The sequence below is a fragment of the Schistocerca gregaria genome, chromosome 2, assembly GCF_023897955.1.
Source record: "Schistocerca gregaria isolate iqSchGreg1 chromosome 2, iqSchGreg1.2, whole genome shotgun sequence".
Lineage (NCBI taxonomy): Eukaryota > Metazoa > Arthropoda > Insecta > Orthoptera > Acrididae > Schistocerca > Schistocerca gregaria.
This window is the reverse complement of record NC_064921.1, coordinates 387495004-387517063: the sequence shown is the minus strand read 5'-3', so window position 1 is coordinate 387517063 and position 22060 is coordinate 387495004. Positions and strand designations below refer to the sequence as shown.

At 41.8% G+C, this 22060-nt stretch overlaps 1 protein-coding gene across 2 annotated transcripts in view; it reads right to left on the bottom strand.

The window, feature by feature from the left end:
• The window catches only part of LOC126320997 (transcription termination factor 3, mitochondrial), a 55695-nt gene extending 34206 nt beyond the window's left edge, over positions 1 to 21489 (bottom strand). Inside the window, exons 1-2 of one of the 2 annotated variants that reach the window (XM_049994138.1) lie at positions 20956 to 21483; positions 20725 to 20779 (exon numbers count right to left, since the gene is read on the bottom strand). In XM_049994138.1, coding sequence (XP_049850095.1) covers positions 20725 to 20779; positions 20956 to 21421 — 521 coding nt within the window. In that variant the 5' untranslated portion in view covers positions 21422 to 21483. Of the gene's footprint in view, positions 1 to 20724; positions 20780 to 20942 lie in introns of both variants that reach the window. The other variant, XM_049994139.1, reaches the window with a different exon arrangement.
• Between the last annotated feature and the right edge of the window lie 571 nt (positions 21490 to 22060).

Here is a 22060-nt window from a genome sequence, read left to right as displayed (position 1 = left end):
TAACACTGAGTGCAGAATAGAATAGAATGTTGGTACAGCACTTATGAACAGTTAGGAATTTTCACATGCAGCATTGCTTCACTTCATAGTAAATTTCAGTATTTACAATTGGCGTCACATTAAGAGCATTCTCAGAGCCAACAAGTGGGGAAAGTTGGAACATGATATGCACTACTCCACTGACTTTGTACACCGCTTCAATTAATTGTGCTTCTATGGCGCGGATATTATGGTCAGCTCTGACATGGTCGGGAGTCCCACTTTTTGAGTTCTAAGCTAAGATGGAAATTAGACAAATATTTACTGAACTCTTCACACAATGTCCGAAACAAGCTTATTTTCTGTTTAATGGAACATTTTATGAAAAATCAGTGGAGAAGTAATGAACAGGCTGTTACCGCCAGTTACAAGAACCTATACATGGATAGGCTTACTTTTTTTTTTTTTTTTTTTTTTTTTGCGTACAACACAGAACATATTACCATATTTGTTTGGGTCCAACCCAGGGCATATTTTTGATATTACTTAAAAGTCTTAACAGTTTATTCAAACATTAACTTTATTTAAAGAGATGTACTTTTCACTAGACGTGACACTCTTCAGAAATGCTTTGTTTCCTTTAATTACATCATACAATTCACAACAAGAAAGTTATATTCCTGTTCCCAGTTAACATTTTATACACATAAACACTTTCTTTTGCCAACTGCAGAATGGTGAGACAGGAAAGAAATAGAGATAAAATGATGAAAAACATGTAGATGAGTTACTTCACACACAAACACAATGTAAACAAAATGCACTTGTTGTGTTGTGAACTGACTAAGTAGAAAGTTATGATTAAACCTGCAGCTATACCTCCTCATTGACATCGTCACTTGCTCCAAGGTCAACCGAGACAGGCACAGCCAAAAGAGAATGTTTAAAAGCATGAAGTTGAATATACAAGTCAGAAATTTTAAAAAATCCTCACCAGTCATAAAATTCTTAAACCTTGTACATTTTTGCAACTCCAGACATTACATCTACATCTACATCCATACTCCACAATCCACCTGACGGTGTGTGGCGGAGGGTACCTTGAGTAATCTATCGGTTCTCCCTTCTATTCCAGTCTCGTATTGTTTGTGGAAAGAAGGATTGTCGGTAAGCTTCTGTGTGGGCTATAATCTCTCTGATTTTATCCTCATGGTCTCTTCGCGAGATATACATAGGAGGGAGCAATATACTGCTTGACTCTTCGGTGAAGGTATGTTCTCGAAACTTAAACAAAAGCCTGTACCGAGATACTGAGCATCTCTCCTGCAGACTCTTCCACTGGAGTTTATCTATCATCTCCGTAACGCTTTCGCGATTACTAAATGATCCTGTAACGAAGCGCACTGATCTCCGTTGGATCTTCTCTATCTCTTCTATCAACCCTATCTGGTACAGATCCCACACTGCTGAGCAGTATTCAAGCAGTGGGCGAACAAGCATACTGTAACCTACTTCCTTTGTTTTTGGATTGCATTTCCTTAGGATTCTTCCAATGAATCTCAGTCTGGCATCTGCTTTACCAACGATCAATTTTATATGATCATTCCATTTTAAATCACTCCTAATGCATACTCCCAGATACATTATGGAATTAACTGTTTCCAGCTGCTGACCACCTATTTTGTAACTAAATGATAGGGGATCTATCTTTCTATGTATTCACAGCACATTACACTTGTCTACATTGAGATTCAATTGCCATTCCCTGCACCATGTGTCCATTCGCTGCAGTTCCTCCTGCATTTCAGTACAATTTTCCATTGTTACAACCTCTCGATATACCTCAGCATCATCCGCAAAAAGCCTCAGTGAACTTCCTATGTCATCCACAAGGTCATTTATGTATACTGTGAATAGCAACGGTCCTACGACACTCCCCAGCGGCACTCCTGAAATTACTCTTATTTCGGAAGACTTCTCTCCATTGAGAATGGCATGCTGCATTTTGTTATCTAGGAACTCTTCAATCCAATCACACAATTGGTCTTATTGTCCATATGCTCTTACTTTGTTCATTAAACGACTGTGAGGAACTGTGTCGAATGTGTTGCGGAAGCTAAGAAACACGGCATCTACCTGTGAACCCATGTCTATGGCCCTCTGAGTCTCGTGGACGAATAGAGCGAGCTGGGTTTCACACGACCGTCTTTTTCGAAACCCATGCTGATTCCTACAGAGTAGATTTCTAGTCTCCAGAAAAGTCATTATACTCGAACATAATACGTGTTCCAAAATTCTACAACTGATCGACGTTAGAGATATAGGTCTATAGTTCTGCACATCTGTTCGACGTCCCTTCTTGAAAACGGGGATGACCTGTGCCCTTTTCCAATCCTTTGGAATGCTACGCTCTTCTAGAGACTAAGGGTACACCGCTGCAAGAAGGGGGTAAGTTCTTCCCCGTACTCTGTGTAAAATCGAACTGGTATCCCATCAGGTCCAGCGGCCTTTCCTCTTTCGAGCGATTTTACTTGTTTCTCTATCCCTCTGTTGTCTATTTCGATATCTACCATTTTGTCATCTGTGCGACAATCTAAAGAAGGAACTACAGTGCAGTCTTCATCTGTGAAACAGCTTTGGAAAAAGACGTTTAGTATTTTGGCCTTTAGTCTGTCATCCTCTGTTTCAGTCCCATTTTGGTCACAGAGTGTCTGGACATTTTGTTTTGATCCACCTAACGCTTCGACATATGACAAAAATTTCTTAGGATTTTCTGCCAAGTCAGTACGTAGAACTTTACTTTCGAATTCGTTGAACGCCTCTCGCATAGCCCTCTTCACACTACATTTCACTTTGCGTAATTTTTGTTTGTCTTCAAGGCTTTGGCTATGTTTATGTTTGCTCTGAAGTACCCTTTGCTTCCGCAGCAGTTTTCTAACTCAGTTGTTGAACCACAGTGGCTCTTTCCATCTCTTACGATTTAGCTTGGCACACACTCATCTAACGCATATTGTACGATGGTTCTGAACTTTGTCCACTGATCCTCAACACTATCTGTACTTGAGACAAAACTTTTGCATTGAGGCGTCAGGTACTCTGTAATCTGCTTTTTGTCACTTTTGCTAAACAGAAAAAATCTTCCTACCTTTTTTAATATGTCTATTTACAGCTGAAATCATCAATGCAGTAACCACTTTATGATTGCTGATTCCCTGTTCTGCGTTAACTGTTTCAAATAGTTCGGGTCTGTTTGTCACCAGAAGGTCTAACATGCTATCGCCACGAGTCGGTTCTCTGTTTAACTGCTCAAGGTAGTTTTCAGATAAAGCACTTAAAAAAATTTCACTGGATTCTTTGTCCCTGCCACCCGTTATGAACGTTTGAGTTTCCCAGTCTATATCCGGCAAATTAAAATCTCCACCCAGAACTATAACATGGTGGGGAAATCTACTCGAAATATTTTCCAAATTATCCTTCAGGTGCTCAGCCACAACAGCTGCTGAGCCAGGGGGCCTACAGGGACATCCAATTACCATGTCTGAGCCTGCTTTAACCGTGACCTTCACCCAAATTATTTCACATTTCGGATCTCCGTCAATTTCCTTTGATACTATTGCACTTCTTATCGCTATAAACACGCCTCCCCCTTTACTGTCCAGCCTGTCTCTGCGGTATACATTCCAATCTGAGTTTAGAATTTCATTACTGTTTACGTCTGATTTCAGCCAACTTTCTGTCCCTAGTACTATATAGGCATTGTGACCGTTCATTAATGAGAGCAGTTCTGGGACCTTTCTATAGACGCTCCTGCAGTTTACTATTAGCACGTTAATATTGTTATTTCCTGTTGCATTTTGCCTACTCCTACCTTGCCGCGTCTCAGGAGGCGTCTTGTTGGGCCTAGGGAGGGAATTCTCTAACCTAAAAAACCCACATGTGCACTCCACACGTACTACGCTACCCTTGTAGCCGCTTCTGGCGTGTAGTGCACGCCTGACCTATTCAGGGGGACCCTACATTTCTCCACCCGACAGCGGAGGTCGAGAAATTTGCACCCCAGATCTCCGCAGAATCGTCTGAGCCTCTGGTTTAAGCCTTCTACTTGGCTCCAAACCAGAGGACCGCGATCGGTTCTGGGAATGATACAACAAATAGTTAGCTCAGATTCCACCCCACGAGCGAGGCTTTCCGCCTTCACCAATTCCGCCAACTGCCTGTACAAACTGAGGATGACCTCTGAACCCAGACGGCAGGAGTCATTGGTGCTGACATGAGCAACAATTTGTAGTTGGGTGCACTCAGTGCTATCTATCGCCGCCGGCAGGGCCTCCTCCACATCTCGGATGAGACCCCCCCCCCCCCAGCAAGCAGACAGAGTGAACACCGGCCTTTTTCCCTGACCTTTCCGCTATTTCCCTAAAGGGCCCCATCACCTGCCTAGCATTGGAGCTCCCAATAACTAATAAACCCCTCCCCCCGTGTGCCTGCTCGGACCTTGCTGAAGGAACGGGCACATGTCCACTCACAGGCAGAGCGGGCGATGACACACGGCCAGCATCCACATTGACCCTCCGCCTCGTGCGCCGCAAACGCCACTGAACCCGCCACTCCCCTTGGGGAGAGGGTGGCCCAACCGAGCCCGGTAACCGCGAAGATGTCTCGACAGCAGGGGCAGTTGGTGAAGCATGTAACACCTGGGGTGTACCATGCGACGCACCAGACTCTACTGTCACTACACTCCGAGGCAGCCTGAAGACGGCTGACTGTGGCCATCAACACGTTCAGCTGTTCGCGAACAGTGTTCAGCTCCTGGATAGAACTAAAAAAACCAGGACTGCTCAGTCTAATCCAATGCTGTACATGGAATATCCCGAGGCAAAGGCAGTAGATCCTATTAAGTTCATGCCAACACATTTCCACTGGTGTATAAATAATATATTTGTCCATGTCAATGGTGGTTGAGCTGTGTGACTATGGATCAGATTACTTGAAAAAATATAGCATCAATCACTTTCATATAGCAATAGTTATGCCAAGATGTGTATTAAACTTTCATCTATCTTCTGTTGGAATAACACACTGATGTCGTGTGACTTGAGAAATATACAATTTTTGTCAGCTGTATTTTGTGCATTTCAACTGCCTTTTTATATCAAACTTAAAGAGCTACACTCAAGAATTCTGAAATAAATTGTTTTCAAGAGAAACTGGTACTAGAGCAATAAATCAATAAAAATGTTGCAGCTAAACTCTACAGCACTGCAGCACTTACTGGCTTGAAGGTTAGAGGCAATACTCCAATACAGTGGACTATTGTGATGTCCTCTGCTTTTGGTGCCACAAAAGAGAGTACGGTGAATGCTGCACTTCTCACATACCATAAGCTTGACGCATCCTTAGCATTAGTGTTGTGTGTAAGTCAGACTGCTATTGGTGCCGTGTTACACCAATCTTCAGATGTCTCATGGTAACCACTTGTTTACTTTTCTCACATACTGTTACTGTCACAGCAGAAGTGGAGTATCTATGACTGTGAACTTCTTACTGTGTACGTAGCAGCTGAGAACTTTTGGCCACAGGTAGAAGCAAAGGAATTTATCATCTACACAAATCAAGTAGAACAGCATCAACTGCTCACCTTGTCAGTATAATCACCTAGAACTTATAGCTCAATTTAGCACCAACATCAAGCACATTTCCAGAACTGACAATGTAACTGCTAAATCGCTCTCATGCATAAACAATGTATCGAGTCCTTTCACAGAACTCGCATGGCACAACAAGATAACCAGGAGCTCCATAGTTTCCTAAAGATACTACATCTGCATTACCTTGAGGCTCTTCAACATTTGTGGTGAAGATGTCAAGCTGTACACCAATGTCTCTCAGGGAACATCTCATCCTTTCATACCAGCTGCATTTCATAGACAAGCCTCCAATACCCTACATAACTCGTGGCACACTGGGCCCCATCCAATGCTTTGCCTGGTGTCGAAGATAGCCTTCACTTTTGTGTTGGCATGGTTATCTGGCTTTGATTGCCCACTGCACATTACTACCAACTGCAGCTGCTAATCTGACTTTGACTTTGATTTTGCCAGCTCCCCAAGTTCTATGGATATGTGCACCATAAGACTAACAGCCATCATCCGGTGAGCAATGGCATGATCAAGTGATGGCACCATTCCCTTAAAGCTGTACTCATGTGTCATGACATACAACTGGATGATCGCTAATTAGTCTGCAGAACACGAACAAGCGAGACAGATTCCTTATCAGTGGAACTTGCTTATGATGAAGCATTACATCTCCCAGGAGATTTTATTGATGCCAGTTCTCTACATGAGCAACCATACTTCATACCTCATCTAGGGGACAATATTGATCATATTTATCCTTGCAAGGCTTCCAGATGTGGCACACCACCCAGTTTTGTGCATCACAATTTGGGCAACTGTCTTGCATAATGCTACACATGGATGATGTGAAATCTTCATTACAACCTCCATATACTGGTCCATACCATGTTTTAAGACGAGATGCATGGATGCCGGACACTGCAGCAAATGGCAAGAGCACAACCATTTATTTCAATCACGTCAAGCCAATGTACATCTTCCAGGATGCACTACCGGCGTCCTCGTCTCTCACTATCAGCACCACAGACACAACTGCAACCACTGCCCAATGACTCGATACAGACATCACATGAATTTCCTTGCGTGTTTTCTCAACAACATTCTGTTTCACCAAGGAGGCTGATTTAGTGTCAGATCACATGCTACGTATGTTGTTGTGGCTGTCAGATTTAATTATGCACCAATCAGTGATGATGTATGCAGCACAAGCACTGGCAGTTTATTCTTTGACTTTTCATGTTATGCTCTACCTGTATTGTAATGTGCACATAGTTACAGAGCTTTCCCTGTTATAAGCTAATGTTAAACACATATAGTGTCTCCTAAACTGTTCATTGCATAGAGTTATGCATTTGAGTGTGGGTGGCACGGGATACATGCGGAAGTGCATTGTCCTGTTGGAACAGCAAGTTCCCTTGCCGGTCTAGGAATGGTAGAACGATGGGTTCGATGACGGTTTGGATGTACCGTGCACTATTCAGTGTCCCCTCGACGATCACCAGAGGTGTACGGCCAGTGTAGGAGATCGCTCCCCACACCATGATGCCGGGTGTTGGCCCTGTGAGCCTCGGTCGTATGCAGTCCTGATTGTGGCGCTCACCTGCACGGCGCCAAACACGCATACGACCATCATTGGCACCAAGGCAGAAGCGACTCTCATCGCTGAAGACGACACGTCTCCATTCGTCCCTCCATTCACGCCTGTCGCGACACCACTGGAGGCGGGCTGCACGATGTTGGGGCATGAGCGGAAGACGACCTAACGGTGTGCGGGACAGTAGCCCAGCTTCATGGAGACGGTTGCGAATGGTCCTCGCCGATACCCCAGGAGCAACAGTGTCCCTAATTTGCTGGGAAGTGGCGGTGCGGTCCCCTACGGCACTGCGTAGGATCCTACCGTCTTGGCGTGCATCCGTGCGTCGCTGCGGTCCGGTCCCAGGTCGACGGGCACGTGCACCTTCCGCCGACCAATGGCGACAACATCGATGTACTGTGGAGACCTCACGCCCCACGTGTTGAGCAATTCGGCGGTACGTCCACCTGGCCTCCCGTATGCCCACTATACGCCCTCGCTCAAAGTCCGTCAACTGCACATACAGTTCACGTCCACGCTGTCGCGGCATGCTACCAGTTTTAAAGACTGCGATGGAGCTCCGTATGCCATGACAAACTGGCTGACACTGACGGCGGCGGTGCACAAATGCTGCGCAGCTAGCGCCATTCGACGGCCAACACCGCGGTTCCTGGTGTGTCCGCTGCGCCGTGCGTGTGATCATTGCTTGTACAGCCCTCTCGCAGTGTCCGGAGCAAGTATGGTGGGTCTGACACACCGGTGTCAATGTGTTCTTTTTTCCATTTCCAGGAATGTATTTACAAGAGATAAGAAAGGGGAGGTGGCTGTCAGTGCGAAGGAGAACTGTCGGATTTTTGCAGAGTACTTTCACAACCTGCTGAACTGTGAACCACCTGAAGGAGAGCTGGAACTGGGGATTGACATAGAAGAGAGAGAGCCACGCCCTCCAACCATGGATGAAGTTGCACATGTCATAAGCGATCTATAGAATTATAAGGCAACTGGAGAAGATGGTATAGAAGCCGAGATGATAAAGTGGGGAGGCAACAAGGCAACAGACAACATGACCAACATAATTCACCAGATCTGGAGAACAAAGAAGTTGCCAGAAGGATGGAAGAAAGCAATTGTAGTATCAATACATAAGAAGGGAGATACAAACAACTACAGAGGAATATCGCTACTAGAGGTCGGATACAAGGCGTTGTCAAAACTATTGCTCAAGAGATTAGAAGAACAGGTAGAAAGTACAGTTGGCGACTACCAAGCAGGATTCAGGAAGGGAAGAGGTTGTATAGAACAGATATTTATCCTGAAGCAACTGATAGAACATAGGGTCTTAAAAACAAAAAGACAGTAATAACCTTCATGGACTGGTGTTAAACAGGGAGATGGATTGTCACCATTGTTGTTCAATATAGCACTGGACGAAGTGATCAGGCAGTGGAGAGCAATAAACGAGGAAATGGGAATACCAAAGACCCATGTGGGGGACAAAAAGGACAACAGGGCTCAAGTGGACTGCCTAGCCTCTGCAGATGACATAGTGATAGTGAGTGAGAACGCGCAAAGACACACCTCGACAACTTAAGTAAGGTAGCCAGAAAGGTGGGACTGAGGTTCGCCTATAACAAGACAAAGACATTAAATACCACTACAGACTGGGAAACACCGGAAGGCACTGTGCAAACGGTGGACAAATTTAAATACCTGGGAGAATTTATTACAGGAAGGAACAAGAGCAAGGAGGGAATAACAGAGAGGATAAAGAAGATGAGGTCAGCCTCCTGCGTCATGAGAAAGATACACAATAAAAAGAATATATCCACAGAGGCAAAGATAAGCCACTAAAAGGCAACGGTGAGTAATGCAGTATTATATGCTGCTGAGACGACGACACTAGGAAGAAATGGGACAGAACAACTGGAGAAAGAAGAGAGAAAAATACTAAGTCCAAAAAGAGGTGGAGAGAGGTGATGCGAAGACCTAGGGAAGAATTGTGTCGGAACATGAGAACAATACCCAGGGAAATCAGACTCAAAAGGGTAAGGTTTGCTGGACATGTAGTTAGGACGAGTATGGGTAGAATGATGAAGAGAGTGTGAGAAACAACAGGGAGGACAAGGGGAAAAACAGGAACCAAGTGGGTTGTTGAACTTCGGAAGGACTGGTTGGAATTGGGGATCAAGGTCGAAGGAAAGGAAAATTGGAGGAACAAATATACACCAACCAATATGCCGGAGATCAATGACAGAAGAATACAGGAAAAGATTAGAGTGTCACCAGTGGAGCCGACAGGAGAAACAGAAGATCTCAGAAGAAAAGCGAGAGAGAAGAAGAGAAAGAATGAAGAGATTCTGGGAGAAGAAGAGGAAAATGCAGTCCATGAAGGGGCTACCCGTGGTCCTACAGAAGCTGTAATGCAAGAAGAAGAAGAAGAAGAAGAAGAAGAAAAAGAAATTACTGGGAACACGTATGGACCAAAGGTTGTGAGCTGAATTTGTGTGTGGAGAGTAGAGTGTTTAATTCGGTTCACATTATTTTTTTAGGCTTAATTTTCGGGGTGTCATGTAGATGTTGTTTCTGTGGGGAGTGGATAAGGTTTGGAGGGGGATTGCACTAGTTTATTTTGTTTGGATAGCTTCCGCTCCTCCCTCTCCCAAAGAAACGAATTATTTTTGTTAATTATCTATTTATTTGGATATTATGTTGGGGACAGGTATTGGAGGTGATTGTTGTGCGTTTTTCTCTGAATCATCTCAGATTTGTGTATTGGCTGAGTTTGTTTGGTGAGTATGTTTTTATTTGTTCTTTTTTGTATAGTGTGTGTTTTTATGTGCATAATCGTGTTTTACTTATATTTCAAAACTGATGTTAATGTAATTCCTTATGAATCTTTGGGTTGTATTGTTAGTTGAAGTTACTACCAACTGTTGTGACTGGAGGATACTGTGGAGTTTGTTCTAGCTATTTCAATCAGATTAGGTTTTTAATGATAGCTGGATGAGGAGTTTTGGTTTCTTGGCATTGTAGACTTCATTTGAAATTTCTGATACCAGCTTTTGGAATGATGTGTGGTTTGTGAACATTATTTGAGCTGTACAAGTCAAGTGAAATTTCTGATCTCAGTTCTTTGCACGTTTATTTTGTTAGTATTGTAAATTCATTTCGTTTATATATGTTTATTGTGGTTTTTTGGATTTCCTTTGCTAGATTCTTTAATAAGTTTTTGTTTTGGTGTATTTTTAACATCATTGTTTGTCTCTGCTCAGAACCTACTAATTACTGTGGTTTCCCCATTAGATTCATGCTCTTTTTCACATTATTTTGATTATATTTTGTAGAATTTTTGTTTCTTCGCATCTGTAAAATGTGTTGTTATGGTCCCCATACTGTATAAGTGTGTAATGGTGGTATTCACAGATCAAAGCTGACACACAGTATCACACATTTTGATATTTACAGACAGATTGCATAGTGAGAGAAGATTGTGTTATGCCTCATGTAAGAAGGGGAAACATTCACCAGCACCAGTCTGGATTCAAATGCGGCAGGATCATGGCCTCTCAGTATGACTACTAGCACTGTTCAGGATCTTACAACTGTGATGGGAGTAAGGAATCAATAGTTTCAGCATGGTCACACTCAATTTCATCAGCTCAGCATAAGTAACACATGAGAGGATAGACATTGTTCACTCAGCTGTGGAGGATTGAACAGTGATGTCATGTAACTCGAGTCAGGAAACTGACTAGTTCGCAGCAAGACAAGTATACACATGGACAATGTCTAGGGCATCACAGACCATTAGCATGGCAACTATAGTTGGGCTTCCACTGACATGGCTGTAGTGGTGCACCCAACAACAATACTGGATACCGGAATGACAAAAGAGGTGGCAGGCCTGTGTACTAAATTGCTCACCCCCATATACCCTCAAATCATATACGTATTTATTGTGTATTCTTTCTATAACAGAGAATGTTTGGAGGTCTCTATTCTGACAATTAATCTCTCTGTGCTCCTGATTAACTGACCTCTACAAAGTAGTGCAAGTCCCTGGGAGCCACAATGTTTACTTCATTTTCTAGTTCTTATTTCTGGATTACAAACTGCTCAATCTGCTGCAAAGTTCACAACAGACATAAAAAAAGAATCTCTGAGCAGCAGAGAATGACCTAGGTCAATTTGCTGGGGCTTTCTTTAATACACTAACGGTCGTTAAAACTGCAACAGCACCAATGATAGCAATGAAATTTTAGTCATTGTACTTACACAGTATAATAGAAAGAATACATGATTAAATTTGTGTTTTTTAGGGATTTAAAGCATGCAGAACTTTGAGGTTAAGTCCAGTGTTTGATATCACACGCCACAATGACCCATGACATAACTGTGTTGTGTGATGTCAGACATAATGGTTGTATGTTGTATTTGAAATGAGATTAGTTTTTGGGTTTGATATTATTAGTGAGATGTGTTGTTTATGGTCAGATATTTAACTTTCTTTCATTTTTTGTTAGTTATGTATGTGACATAAAAGTTTACACCCAGGTACCTGCATGCTGCTGTAGGTGACAACACGTTGAGCACAATTAAAGTCCAACAGTTATTTGTTTTTATTGCTGAGAATGTGAGTGTTGCATTTGTGTAGAAGATACGAGACTAAGCAAAGGTGCTGCATCTCAGACCAGCCAGAGGATGGTGGCATGACAACAAATGGCATTCTGTTTGGACCAGTTCCTGGTTTGTTATTCACGAGATTGCATTGATGACATCATATTCTTGTGATTGCTAGATTTATGTGTCACCAACTTTGTTTGGTTAGCATGTTTTTTTTATGATTATGTTGTTTTGCTGTAGTACATAACCTACAGGTTTATGTGCACAATTGAGCCTTTCTTATATATCAAAACTGGTGTTAATGAAATTTATTTATGAATTTTTGCTTTGTGTTGTTAGTAATTATGTAGAATTGTGATTGGCAGGTATTGTGGAGCTCGTTTTACCTACAATGGTAAGGTTTTGTAGTACTGTGGGTAAGTTAACTATCTCAATGCTGCCTTTTTCTTAATTTCAGCTATGTGTGCTGGTCTCGCCTATGTGCTTTATGTACTGTTACAGATTGTACGATATTTCTATTAGCATCGGTCTTTCATGTTAAGCTATATAGGTGAATTTATCTTGCTGATCTGTCTTTCATAGTTGTCAAGATTTTTTGTTATGCGCAACATCTTGTTTTTTGTAGTGCAATCTGTTTTAATATTTCTGTAGTGGCATCAGTATTTCAAGTTGAGGTACATAGGTCAACAGACGTTTTTGATTTGCCTTACTGTGTTTTTTAAAACTATTGTTTTGTTAAAGTGGTTTTGGAGCTGTTAAGCTATATTTTAGTTTGTCTCCATCCAAAACCCCACTTTCCAGAGATAGTCCCATTAACTCCAATATTTATTACTAAGAATTTGTATGATTCTGTAGTTTTATGTTTATATTTTCGCATCAGGGTTACATTTATGAAATCATGTTCATGTTGTGTCTGAGGCTTTGGGTAATGTCACTTATCAAAGCCAACAGGTGGTACTGAATGCCCTACGTTACTCAAATTTTTCACACATACATTCCATGACTGATAGCAACAATGGCTGTAATCTGGCTGGGTATTCAATCAATATTCATTCGGTAAAAGGACCACAGTATAAATATCATGAAAACATGGCAGTAGCAAGTTAAGTTGAACAATCGTGTCACAAAATCAACACAACTTGGGCTGCAAAGAAATGTCAGTGAGCTATCTTTGTTAGAAATACCAGTTTACAATATATGAGGGAAGAAATGATGACGGTGAAAGCAATTTTATTCAGTATGATTACAAACAGTGGCAGCAGCCTTCACAAAATACATGGATACATCTGTTTCATTTTGGAAATATGTTCTCCCAAAAGCATTCAGACTGTTATGTGCAGTGTAGTGATCTTTTAGTGACTGTTCAAGTGCTCTCTATGGTGTCCATGATAGCACCTGCGACAGCATCTTCAAATGTAATTTTATTGTTCTCACCCATAAAAGAAACCTACATTGGAGTGACACTTGCACAATATTTTAAAATTACTGTTGTGTTGGTGGATAATACTGAACAGCTTTTGCCCAATTAGACACTACCTAATAAAAGTATTTATACCTCACTTTCTTCATGACTACAAACACTCATCACCCAATCTCTTTGATCCTGCATCCAAAATTCATCTTATCAAATCACAACTCAGGGTCCTCCATCAAAACTTCCTCATCCTGAGAGAAACTTATATGCCTGCAGAGCTGCCTCCTATCAACAGCAGCTTGTGTCAGTAAATCTTGATCACAATATATGAACTCACTCAGTACCTGTATGCACATAGTTAAGTCAACTGCAAAATGGGCCCTATGTCTATCCTGGTTAAAGGGAACTCAGGAATTATTACCTACACTACATCTTCACACTACATCATCAACAACACTCGGCTACAGAGGAATATTCTACATAAATACAGGAAATGTGAGAAGCAGCATAAACAACATGGCAAACCATAAACAACATGGCTACTATAACCTGATGTCAGCGTCAATGTTTTCAAATGGACAAAGCTACAAATCACACAGTCATAACAACCACACTTTCTTACATTCACATTCGTTGGCCTTGCCAACCCCCACAGAAACTGTCATCTTCCAAACAAGCTAAACCACAGGCTAACCTACCGATCAGTCTGTGACCATGACCAGTTTTTTTTCCCCACATTCAATGCCTTAGCCATCTGACCATGAACTTTGCTGATGGTGGGGAGGCTTGCGTGCCTCAGCAATACAGCCATACCGTAAATGCAACCACAACGGAGGGGTATCTGTTGAGAGGCCAGACAAATGTGTGGTTCCTGAAGTGAGGCAACAAAGCCTTTTCAGTAGTTGCAGGGGCAACAGTCTGGATGACTGACTGATCTGGTCTTGTAACAATAACCAAAACGGCCTTGCTGTGCTGGTACTGTGAACGGCTGAAAGTAGCTTTACTGTATGGCTAAATGTTGATGGCATCCTCTTGGGTAAAATATTTCGGGGTCGACAGAAGCGTCCGATCTCACGCGTCGGCTTTGACCCGTGACGTAAGGGTGTTGTGGTGTGTGACGTCATGACGGCGCGGAGTTTGGTTTGCGAGTGTGGTGTGTTTGTAGATGTCGTCGCGATGTGGTTTGTTGTGCCCTCTGGTGGTACATTCAGGGTTATCGTTCGTTTGGTATATTGGGCTCAGTTTGATGTTGCTCTGTGGCGAGTGCTGCTTGCGTATTTTTGAAGCGGTATTTGCATCAGTGAGTTAATGGTTTTGTGTGAAAGTTAATGTGGTGATGATTGCTGTACATCGGGTGGTTTTGTTATTAAGTTTAATCGGTTGTGGTTTTTTGTTCAGAAATGGATATGAAAGACAAAATCAATAGTTCTCGGTTGAGTGCTATGATGGGGGACACAGCTTTAGAGCTGATTAAGTTCCTACAGCTTTTTGGCTTAATTGCCGGGGTGGTGAAGTGCGGTGTGTGCCATGAACCAATGAAATTGGTTAAAGTTCCGGCCTCTCGGACCAGGGACGGTTATATGTGGTGCTGTCGCAAAGACGACATGTGGCGTTCTATACGGCGCGGTATTTGGTTCGAGAAGTCTAGGTTGGGCATGCGCGAGATTGTGCTTGTTACATATTATTTTTGTTATAGATCCCCACAGAGTTTTTGCGCGCATGAGGCTAGTGTGAGTGAGAGGAGCGTTTTAGATTGGTATTCCTTTTGTCGTGAAGTGTGTTCGGAATTTATTAAGTACAGGGGTAAGTTGGGGGGGCATGGGGTTGTTGTGGAGGTGGTCGAGTCACAGTTTGGGAAGAGGAAGTATGGGAGGGGGAAGTCTGTGGCTGGTCTTTGGGTGTGGGGGGCTGTTGTTCCGGGGGGTGGGGATTACGAATGTGTTTTTAGGGTTGTGGAAGGGAGGTCCAAGGCTGAATTAGTGGGGTTAATTGAGGAATATATAGAGCCGCGGTTCACAATAGTTTCTGATGCTTTTTCTTCTTATAGGGGGTTGGGTGAGAGGGGATTTAATCATTTAATAATGAACCATAGTTTAGAGTTTAAGAATTTTGAGACAGGGGCTTGTACTAATACAATAGAGGGGATGTGGGGGGCAGTTAAGTCAGTTCTTGGGAAGGGGAAGAGGTGCTATTCCAACCTTCAGTCTCATTTAGATGAGTACTGTTGGCAGAAGTGTGTCCCAGAGGGCTATTGTATTGTTCGGGTTTTCTTAAGGGCTGTGGGTAAAATGTATAGGCCGAAAGTTGTTTGTTAGGGTGGTCTGGGTAGGTGGGTGGGGGGCTGTGGCTCAAGGTGGGGTGGGTGGTTTATTTTGTTGTATAGTATTCGTTAAGGTGGGGGGGGGGGGGGGGGGAGTGTGTTTGTTTTTTGTTTTAGTTGTGGAGGATCTATTTTGTTGAAGTTTTTGTTGAGTTGTAGTGTGTGACTGAGATTTTTTTATGTTGCATTGGGTTTTAGTTTTAGTTTCTTATTTTGGGGTCAGGAAGAGGGGTTGGGCAGGGGGTTGAGGTGTGGGTGGGTTGAGTTTTTCTTTTGGTTTAGTATTGTTTCATTGGTTTGCGTGTTTGCACGTGTGTGTGTGTGTGTGTGTGTGTGTGTGTGTGTGTGTGTGTGTGTGTGTGTGTGTGTGTGTGTGTGATTGTGGTGGCCAATCTAGTTTGTGGGGCTGGAACTTTCTTGTGGTAAGTTCTCATTTTTGTTTTTGTTTTTGGTGTATGTGTTGTGTATTGGGGTATAGGGAAGTGTTTCATTGAAATTTGTGGCTGTGGAGGTTGGTATTGGTATTGGGAGATGTTTTTGAGTTACATAGGTCAAGGGTAGTGGTCGATCCTAATTTATGGGATCGGGAGCTGCTGTAGATCTGTGTAGGTCAAGGGAAGTCTTTGTTCGTAATGTTTGGCGGTGCATTTTGATTTTTGTATTGGGAGATGGGATCGGGAGCTGCTGTAGATCCATATAGGTCAAGGGAAGTGTTCGATTCCAGATAATATTGTTTTGTGGTATTTGGTGAGTTTTGTGATGTCGATTTTTTTGTTGTTTTATGTGGTTTTGTATGGGGGTGGGTGGCTAAATTTGTTTGGATTTAGTTTCTCCCCACCCAAAAACCCCCAATTTCCCACGCTTGTCCCATTAAAGTCATTAGGCTTTTTGTGAAATGTGTGTTTTTCGATGTATTTTCGTCTTCCTGATACGTATGCAACGATTTTATATCCGCCATATTGGAATTGTCGTTTATGGTCGTTTCCGCCATATTTGTGACGTCATGGGTCAAAGCAGACAGGTGGGATCGGACACTTCCGTATTTCCATATTTCGGAGGTAAAATAGTCTCCGATTTAGATCTCCGGGCGGGGACTACACAAGGGGACGTCGTTATCAGAAGATAGAAAACTGGTGTTCTACAGATCGGAGCATGGAATGTCAGATCCCTTAATCAGGCACGTAGGTTAGAAAATTTAAAAAGGGAAATGGATAAATTAAAGTTAGATATAGTGGGAATTAGTGAAGTTCGGTGGCAGGAGGAACAAGACTTTTGGTCTGGTGAATACAGGGTTATAAATACAAAATCAAATAGGGGTAATGCAGGAGTAGGCTTAATAATGAATAACAAAAATAGGAGTGCGGGTAAGCTACTATAAACAGCATAGTGAACGAATTATTGTGACCAAGATAGACATAAAGCCCACGCCTACTACAGTAGTACAAGTTTATATGCCAACTAGCTCTGCAGATGATAAATTAATTGATGAAATGTATGCTGAGATAAAAGAAATTATTCAGGTAGTGTAGGGAGATGAAAATTTAATACTCGTAGGCGACTGGAATTTGAGAGTAGGAAAAGGGAGAGAAGGAAACATAGTAGGTGAATATGGATTGGGGATAAGAAATGAAAGAGAAAGCCGTCTGGTAGAATTTTGCACAGAGCACAACTTAATCATAGCTAACACTTAGTTCAAGAATCATAAAAGAAGGTTGTATACATGGAAGAATTCTGGAGATACTGACAGATTTCAGATAGATTATATAATGGAAAGAAAGAGATTTAGAAACCAGGTAATAAATTGTAAGACATTTCCAGGGGCAGATGTGGACTCTGACCACAATCTATTGGTTATGAACCGTATATTAAAGCTGAAGAAACTGCAAAAAGGTGGGAATTTAAGGAGATGGGACCTGGATAAACTGACTAAACCAGAGGTTGTACAGAGTTTCAGGGAGAGCATGAGGGAACAATTGACAGGAATGGAGGAAAGAAATGCAGTAGAAGAAGAATGGGTACATCTGAGGGATTAAGTAGTGAAGGCAGCAGAGGATCAAGTAGGTAAAAAGACGAGGGCTAATAGAAATCCTTGGGTAACAGAAGAAATATTGAATTTAATTGATGAAAGGAGAAAATATAAAAATGCAGTAAATGAAGCAGGCAAAAAGGAATACAAACGTCTCAAAAATGAGATTGACAGGAAGTGCAAAATGGCTAAGCAGGGATGGCTAGAGGACAAATGTAAGGATGTTGAAGCTAATCTCACTAGGGATAAGATAATACTGCCAACAGGAAAATTAAAGAGACCTTTGGAGAAAAGAGAACCACTTGTATGAATATCAAGAGCTCAGATGGAAACCCAGTTCTAAGCAAAGAAGGGAAAGCAGAAAGGTGGAAGGAGTATATAGAGGGTCTGTACAAGGGCGATGTTCTTGAGGACAATATTATGGAAATGGAAGAGGATGTAGATGAAGATGAAATGGGAGATATGATACTGGGTGAAGAGTTTGACAGAGCACTGAAAGACCTAAGCCAAAACAAGGCCCTAGGAGTAGACAACATTCCATTAGAACTACTGACGGCCTTGGAAGAGCCAGTCCTGACAAAAATCTACCATCTGTTGAGCAAGATGTATGAGGCAGGCGAAATACCCTCAGACTTCAAGAAGAATATAATAATTTCAATGAAAGGGAACCAGTGGTTGGGAATGGGGTGAGGCAGGGTTATAGCCTCTCCCCAATGTTATTCAATCTGTATATTGAGCAAGCAGTAAAAGGAAACAAAAGAAAAATTCAGAGAAGGAATTAAAATCCAAGGAGAAGAAATAAAAACTCTGAGGTTTGTAATTCTGTCAGAGACAGCAAAGGACCTGGAAGAGTGCTGAATGGAATGGACAGTGTCTTGAAAGGAGGACGTAAGATGAACATCAACAAAAGCAAAACGAGGATAATGGAATGTAGTCGAATTAGGTCGGGTGATGCTCAGGGAATTAGATTAAGAAATGAGAGACTTAAAGTAGTAAACGAGTTTTGCTTTTTGGGGAGCAAAATAACTGATGATGGTTGAAGTAGAGAGGACATAAAATGTAGACTGGCAATGACAAAGGAAAGCATTTCTGAAGGAAAGAAATTTAAGTGTCAGGAAGTCATTTCTGAAAGTATTTGTATGGAGTGTAGCCATGTATGGAAGTGAAACATGGACGATAAATAGTTTGGACAAGAAGAGAATAGAAGCTTTCGAAATGTGGTGCTACAGAAAAATGCTGAAGATTACATGGGTAGATCACATAACTAATAAGGAGGTATTGAATAGAATTGGGGAGAAGAGGTGTTTGTGGCACAACTTGACAAGAAGAAGGGATCGGTTGGTAGGACATGTTCTGAGGCATCAAGGGATCATCAATTTAATATTGGAGGGCAGCATGGAGGGTAAAAATTGTATAGAGACCAAGAGATGAATACACCAAGCAGATTCAGAACAATGTAGGTTGCAGTAGGTACTGGGAGAAGAAGTAGTTTGCACAGGATAGAGTACCATGGAGAGCTGCATCAAACCAGTCTCTGGACTGAAGACCATAACAACAACAGCCATCTAACTACAAGGCTGGGAATATATGAATCAAAATGTGAGGCCAGTGTAGCTGACGACTTGTTTTGAACATTTCCTTTGACCCATCCACGCAATTGGGTCCGATTCCAACTATCGGTTTTGTCCCATGACATAAAACTGTTGTGGTGTGTGACATCACGATGGTGCGGAGCTTAGTGTGCGAGAGTGACGTGTTTGTGGTTGTCATTTTGATATGATTGGCGGTGCTCTCTGGTGGTGTGTTTATGTGTTAGGTGATGTTGTTGGTTTAGTTTGCGTGTGTGGCTTGTTTATAAGTGGTGTACTGTTGTGGTCACTGGTTCTCTCTGGTGGTGTGTTTATGGTTAGCATGTTATGTGGTGTATGGGGTTCATTTGCGTTGTAGCATTGCATGTGTGTGGTATTGGTTGTTACTGTGCTTTGAGCGGAATATTTTTCAGTGAGTTAACGATTTTGGTTTTGTTATTCTAGTTTATTTTTTTCTGTTCATTGTGTGTGAATTTTGATAAATTTCTTTGTTTAAGTCTATGGTAGGTGTGGATATGACTTGACAAGGTCAACAGTTTTCAGTTGTCACTGATGTTGGGGGACAGTTTGTTGTCTCTAATAAAATTTCTTCAGCTATTCGGCCTGTTGGCTGAAGTTGTGAAGTGTTCAGCTTGTCATTAAGAAATGAGGTTTACTAAAGTTCTGGCGTCTCGGATCAGGGACGGCAATGTGTGGAGATGACGTAAGGATAACAGGTCAAGGGAAGTGTTCAATTCTAATTTTGATTTTCTATGCTGTTTTTTTTTTTTTTTGGTAGGATTAAGTGTGGTGGCCGTGAAAGTTTTGAGACTGGTAGTGTGGAATCAGTAGTCGCTGTTGACTTATATAGGTCAAGGGAAGTGTTCGATTCCAGTGGATATTGCTTTTAGTTGATTCTAGGAAGGTCGTAGTAGTTTTATTTTATCGTTTTTCTCGTTTGGTTTACTGGTGTGTGTGTTTATTTTTACCCTCAATTTCACTCGTTTGTCCCGTTGGTTTCATTATATTTTTGGAGGAATATGTACTTGGTTTTTCGATCTATTTTTGTGTTTGTTGCCCTGTTTACGTTATGACGTCATAGTCGCGACATGGAGTAGTTGTGAATGGTCGTTTCCGACATATTGGTGACGTCATTGGTCAAAGCAGACGGGTGGAATCGGACGTTTCCTTTACGCTAATTCAACATGTCAAAACTGAGCTGTACACATCTCAATTAACACTACTTAATGAAATTGACTAACATTCTGCCCATGTGCCGGGAAATAATCAGCTTAAAATCAACAAACCCTAATCACACTAAACCAACAATACTTTGAGTCACATGCTATTTGGAAAATTTGTCCCTTAAACGAACAATCCACGCATACAGCACACATTCCATTACGGTAAATGTCAGTGCCAATAGAACTGAGACACTGATGAGATAATTACAATGAGGCAGATCAGCAGCTAAATCTCAGTTCACTACAGAAGCTTCAGGGAGCAAATTGTTGCTTAGCTGGAAAATGATACAGGTCACTTAAATAAATGCAGGAGAACTGATCCTACAGAGTTATCTTACATTTTCAGCTGTCCAGGACAATAGTTAGGCTTCTGATTCAGCACCATAACCCCACCTAGTATTGTTAAGGAAAATACATTCATAAAAAATAGCCACTCGGATCTCGAAATTCACTGACAATTTACTCAGAATCAAAACATAGGAAATATCTTGGACACAGACCCACAGAAGTAACTTTTACTGACGGGAGAAGGCATACTAAAATTTCAACATTGTACCTTATATGCTTACTCATATCTCTCTCAAAATCCAGTTGCAGTATGTACTCCGGGCTGTTTCTGCTTTTCTCAATACGATGTAAATCGACACCGAGTTTGACTAACTGCTGCAAAGTCGGCGATTTGTTGACATAAGCAGCGAAGTTAAACGCTGGCTTGAAATATGGTGCGTAGGTTGAGAGATCTTCTGTACACGAATTCGAAAGTGGGTACCTAGTTTCTCCATTTACTTCCGATGGAGAATCTTCAGCGCCAGTGTCCCCATTTCTTCTATCACACACATTCAAAACATCGTAAGTTGTATGTTGTTCGACTTTGGCTGAAGAAAAGCACTTCCTTGATAAAAATGGGAGAGTGTACTTAGTAACTTGTAAACATTGGTCATTAGTTTGTGAACAGCAAACTGAACACCGACTTTGTTCCACTATACATTTATATACTTTCCTATACAAACTAGTTACGCCTTTCATTTTCAACATGTATCATAATAATATTTACATCACAGATTGCTACGTGCCTTGCACCGTAGAGATATTCAACACTACACAATACAATACACAGTACCAAACATAGGGTAGGTATCATCTTTGATTAGCAACCGATAAATCGAAGTGTGGGTGCAATTTAGTAGCTAGAAAAGATGAAATTACTTATGTTTTGCCTTCTAATGGTCTATAGCGGACACTTCACTATGGATAGCGGTGTCTACGGTGAGGGAAACCAACGTGACTTATCACAAAATCTTGAAACATTAGCAACTGTTTCTAATGTAGTACAGATTCTGCAAGGGTAACCTCAATATGGAAACTCAGTATCCTTTAACATGAAGGAACATAAAGATAGACGAAAAAGCTTGTACCAGATAAGCACACAGTATCGGCCATCACAGCGCGAGAAGACTTCTTCCAATCCAATGAATTAAACAGGTGTTATAAACTTACAGTAGATGATAGAAAACTTTGAAATAAAACTTTAAATCGACAAAAGGATATCAAATAAAATACCTGGAGAAAAACGGCAAGTGGAGATAACTGATACACATTCCGCTGAACCCACTCAAGAAGTCACTAACCGGGTGAGGGATCGGCGACCTTCCCCAGTGTAAAATATGTATTAAT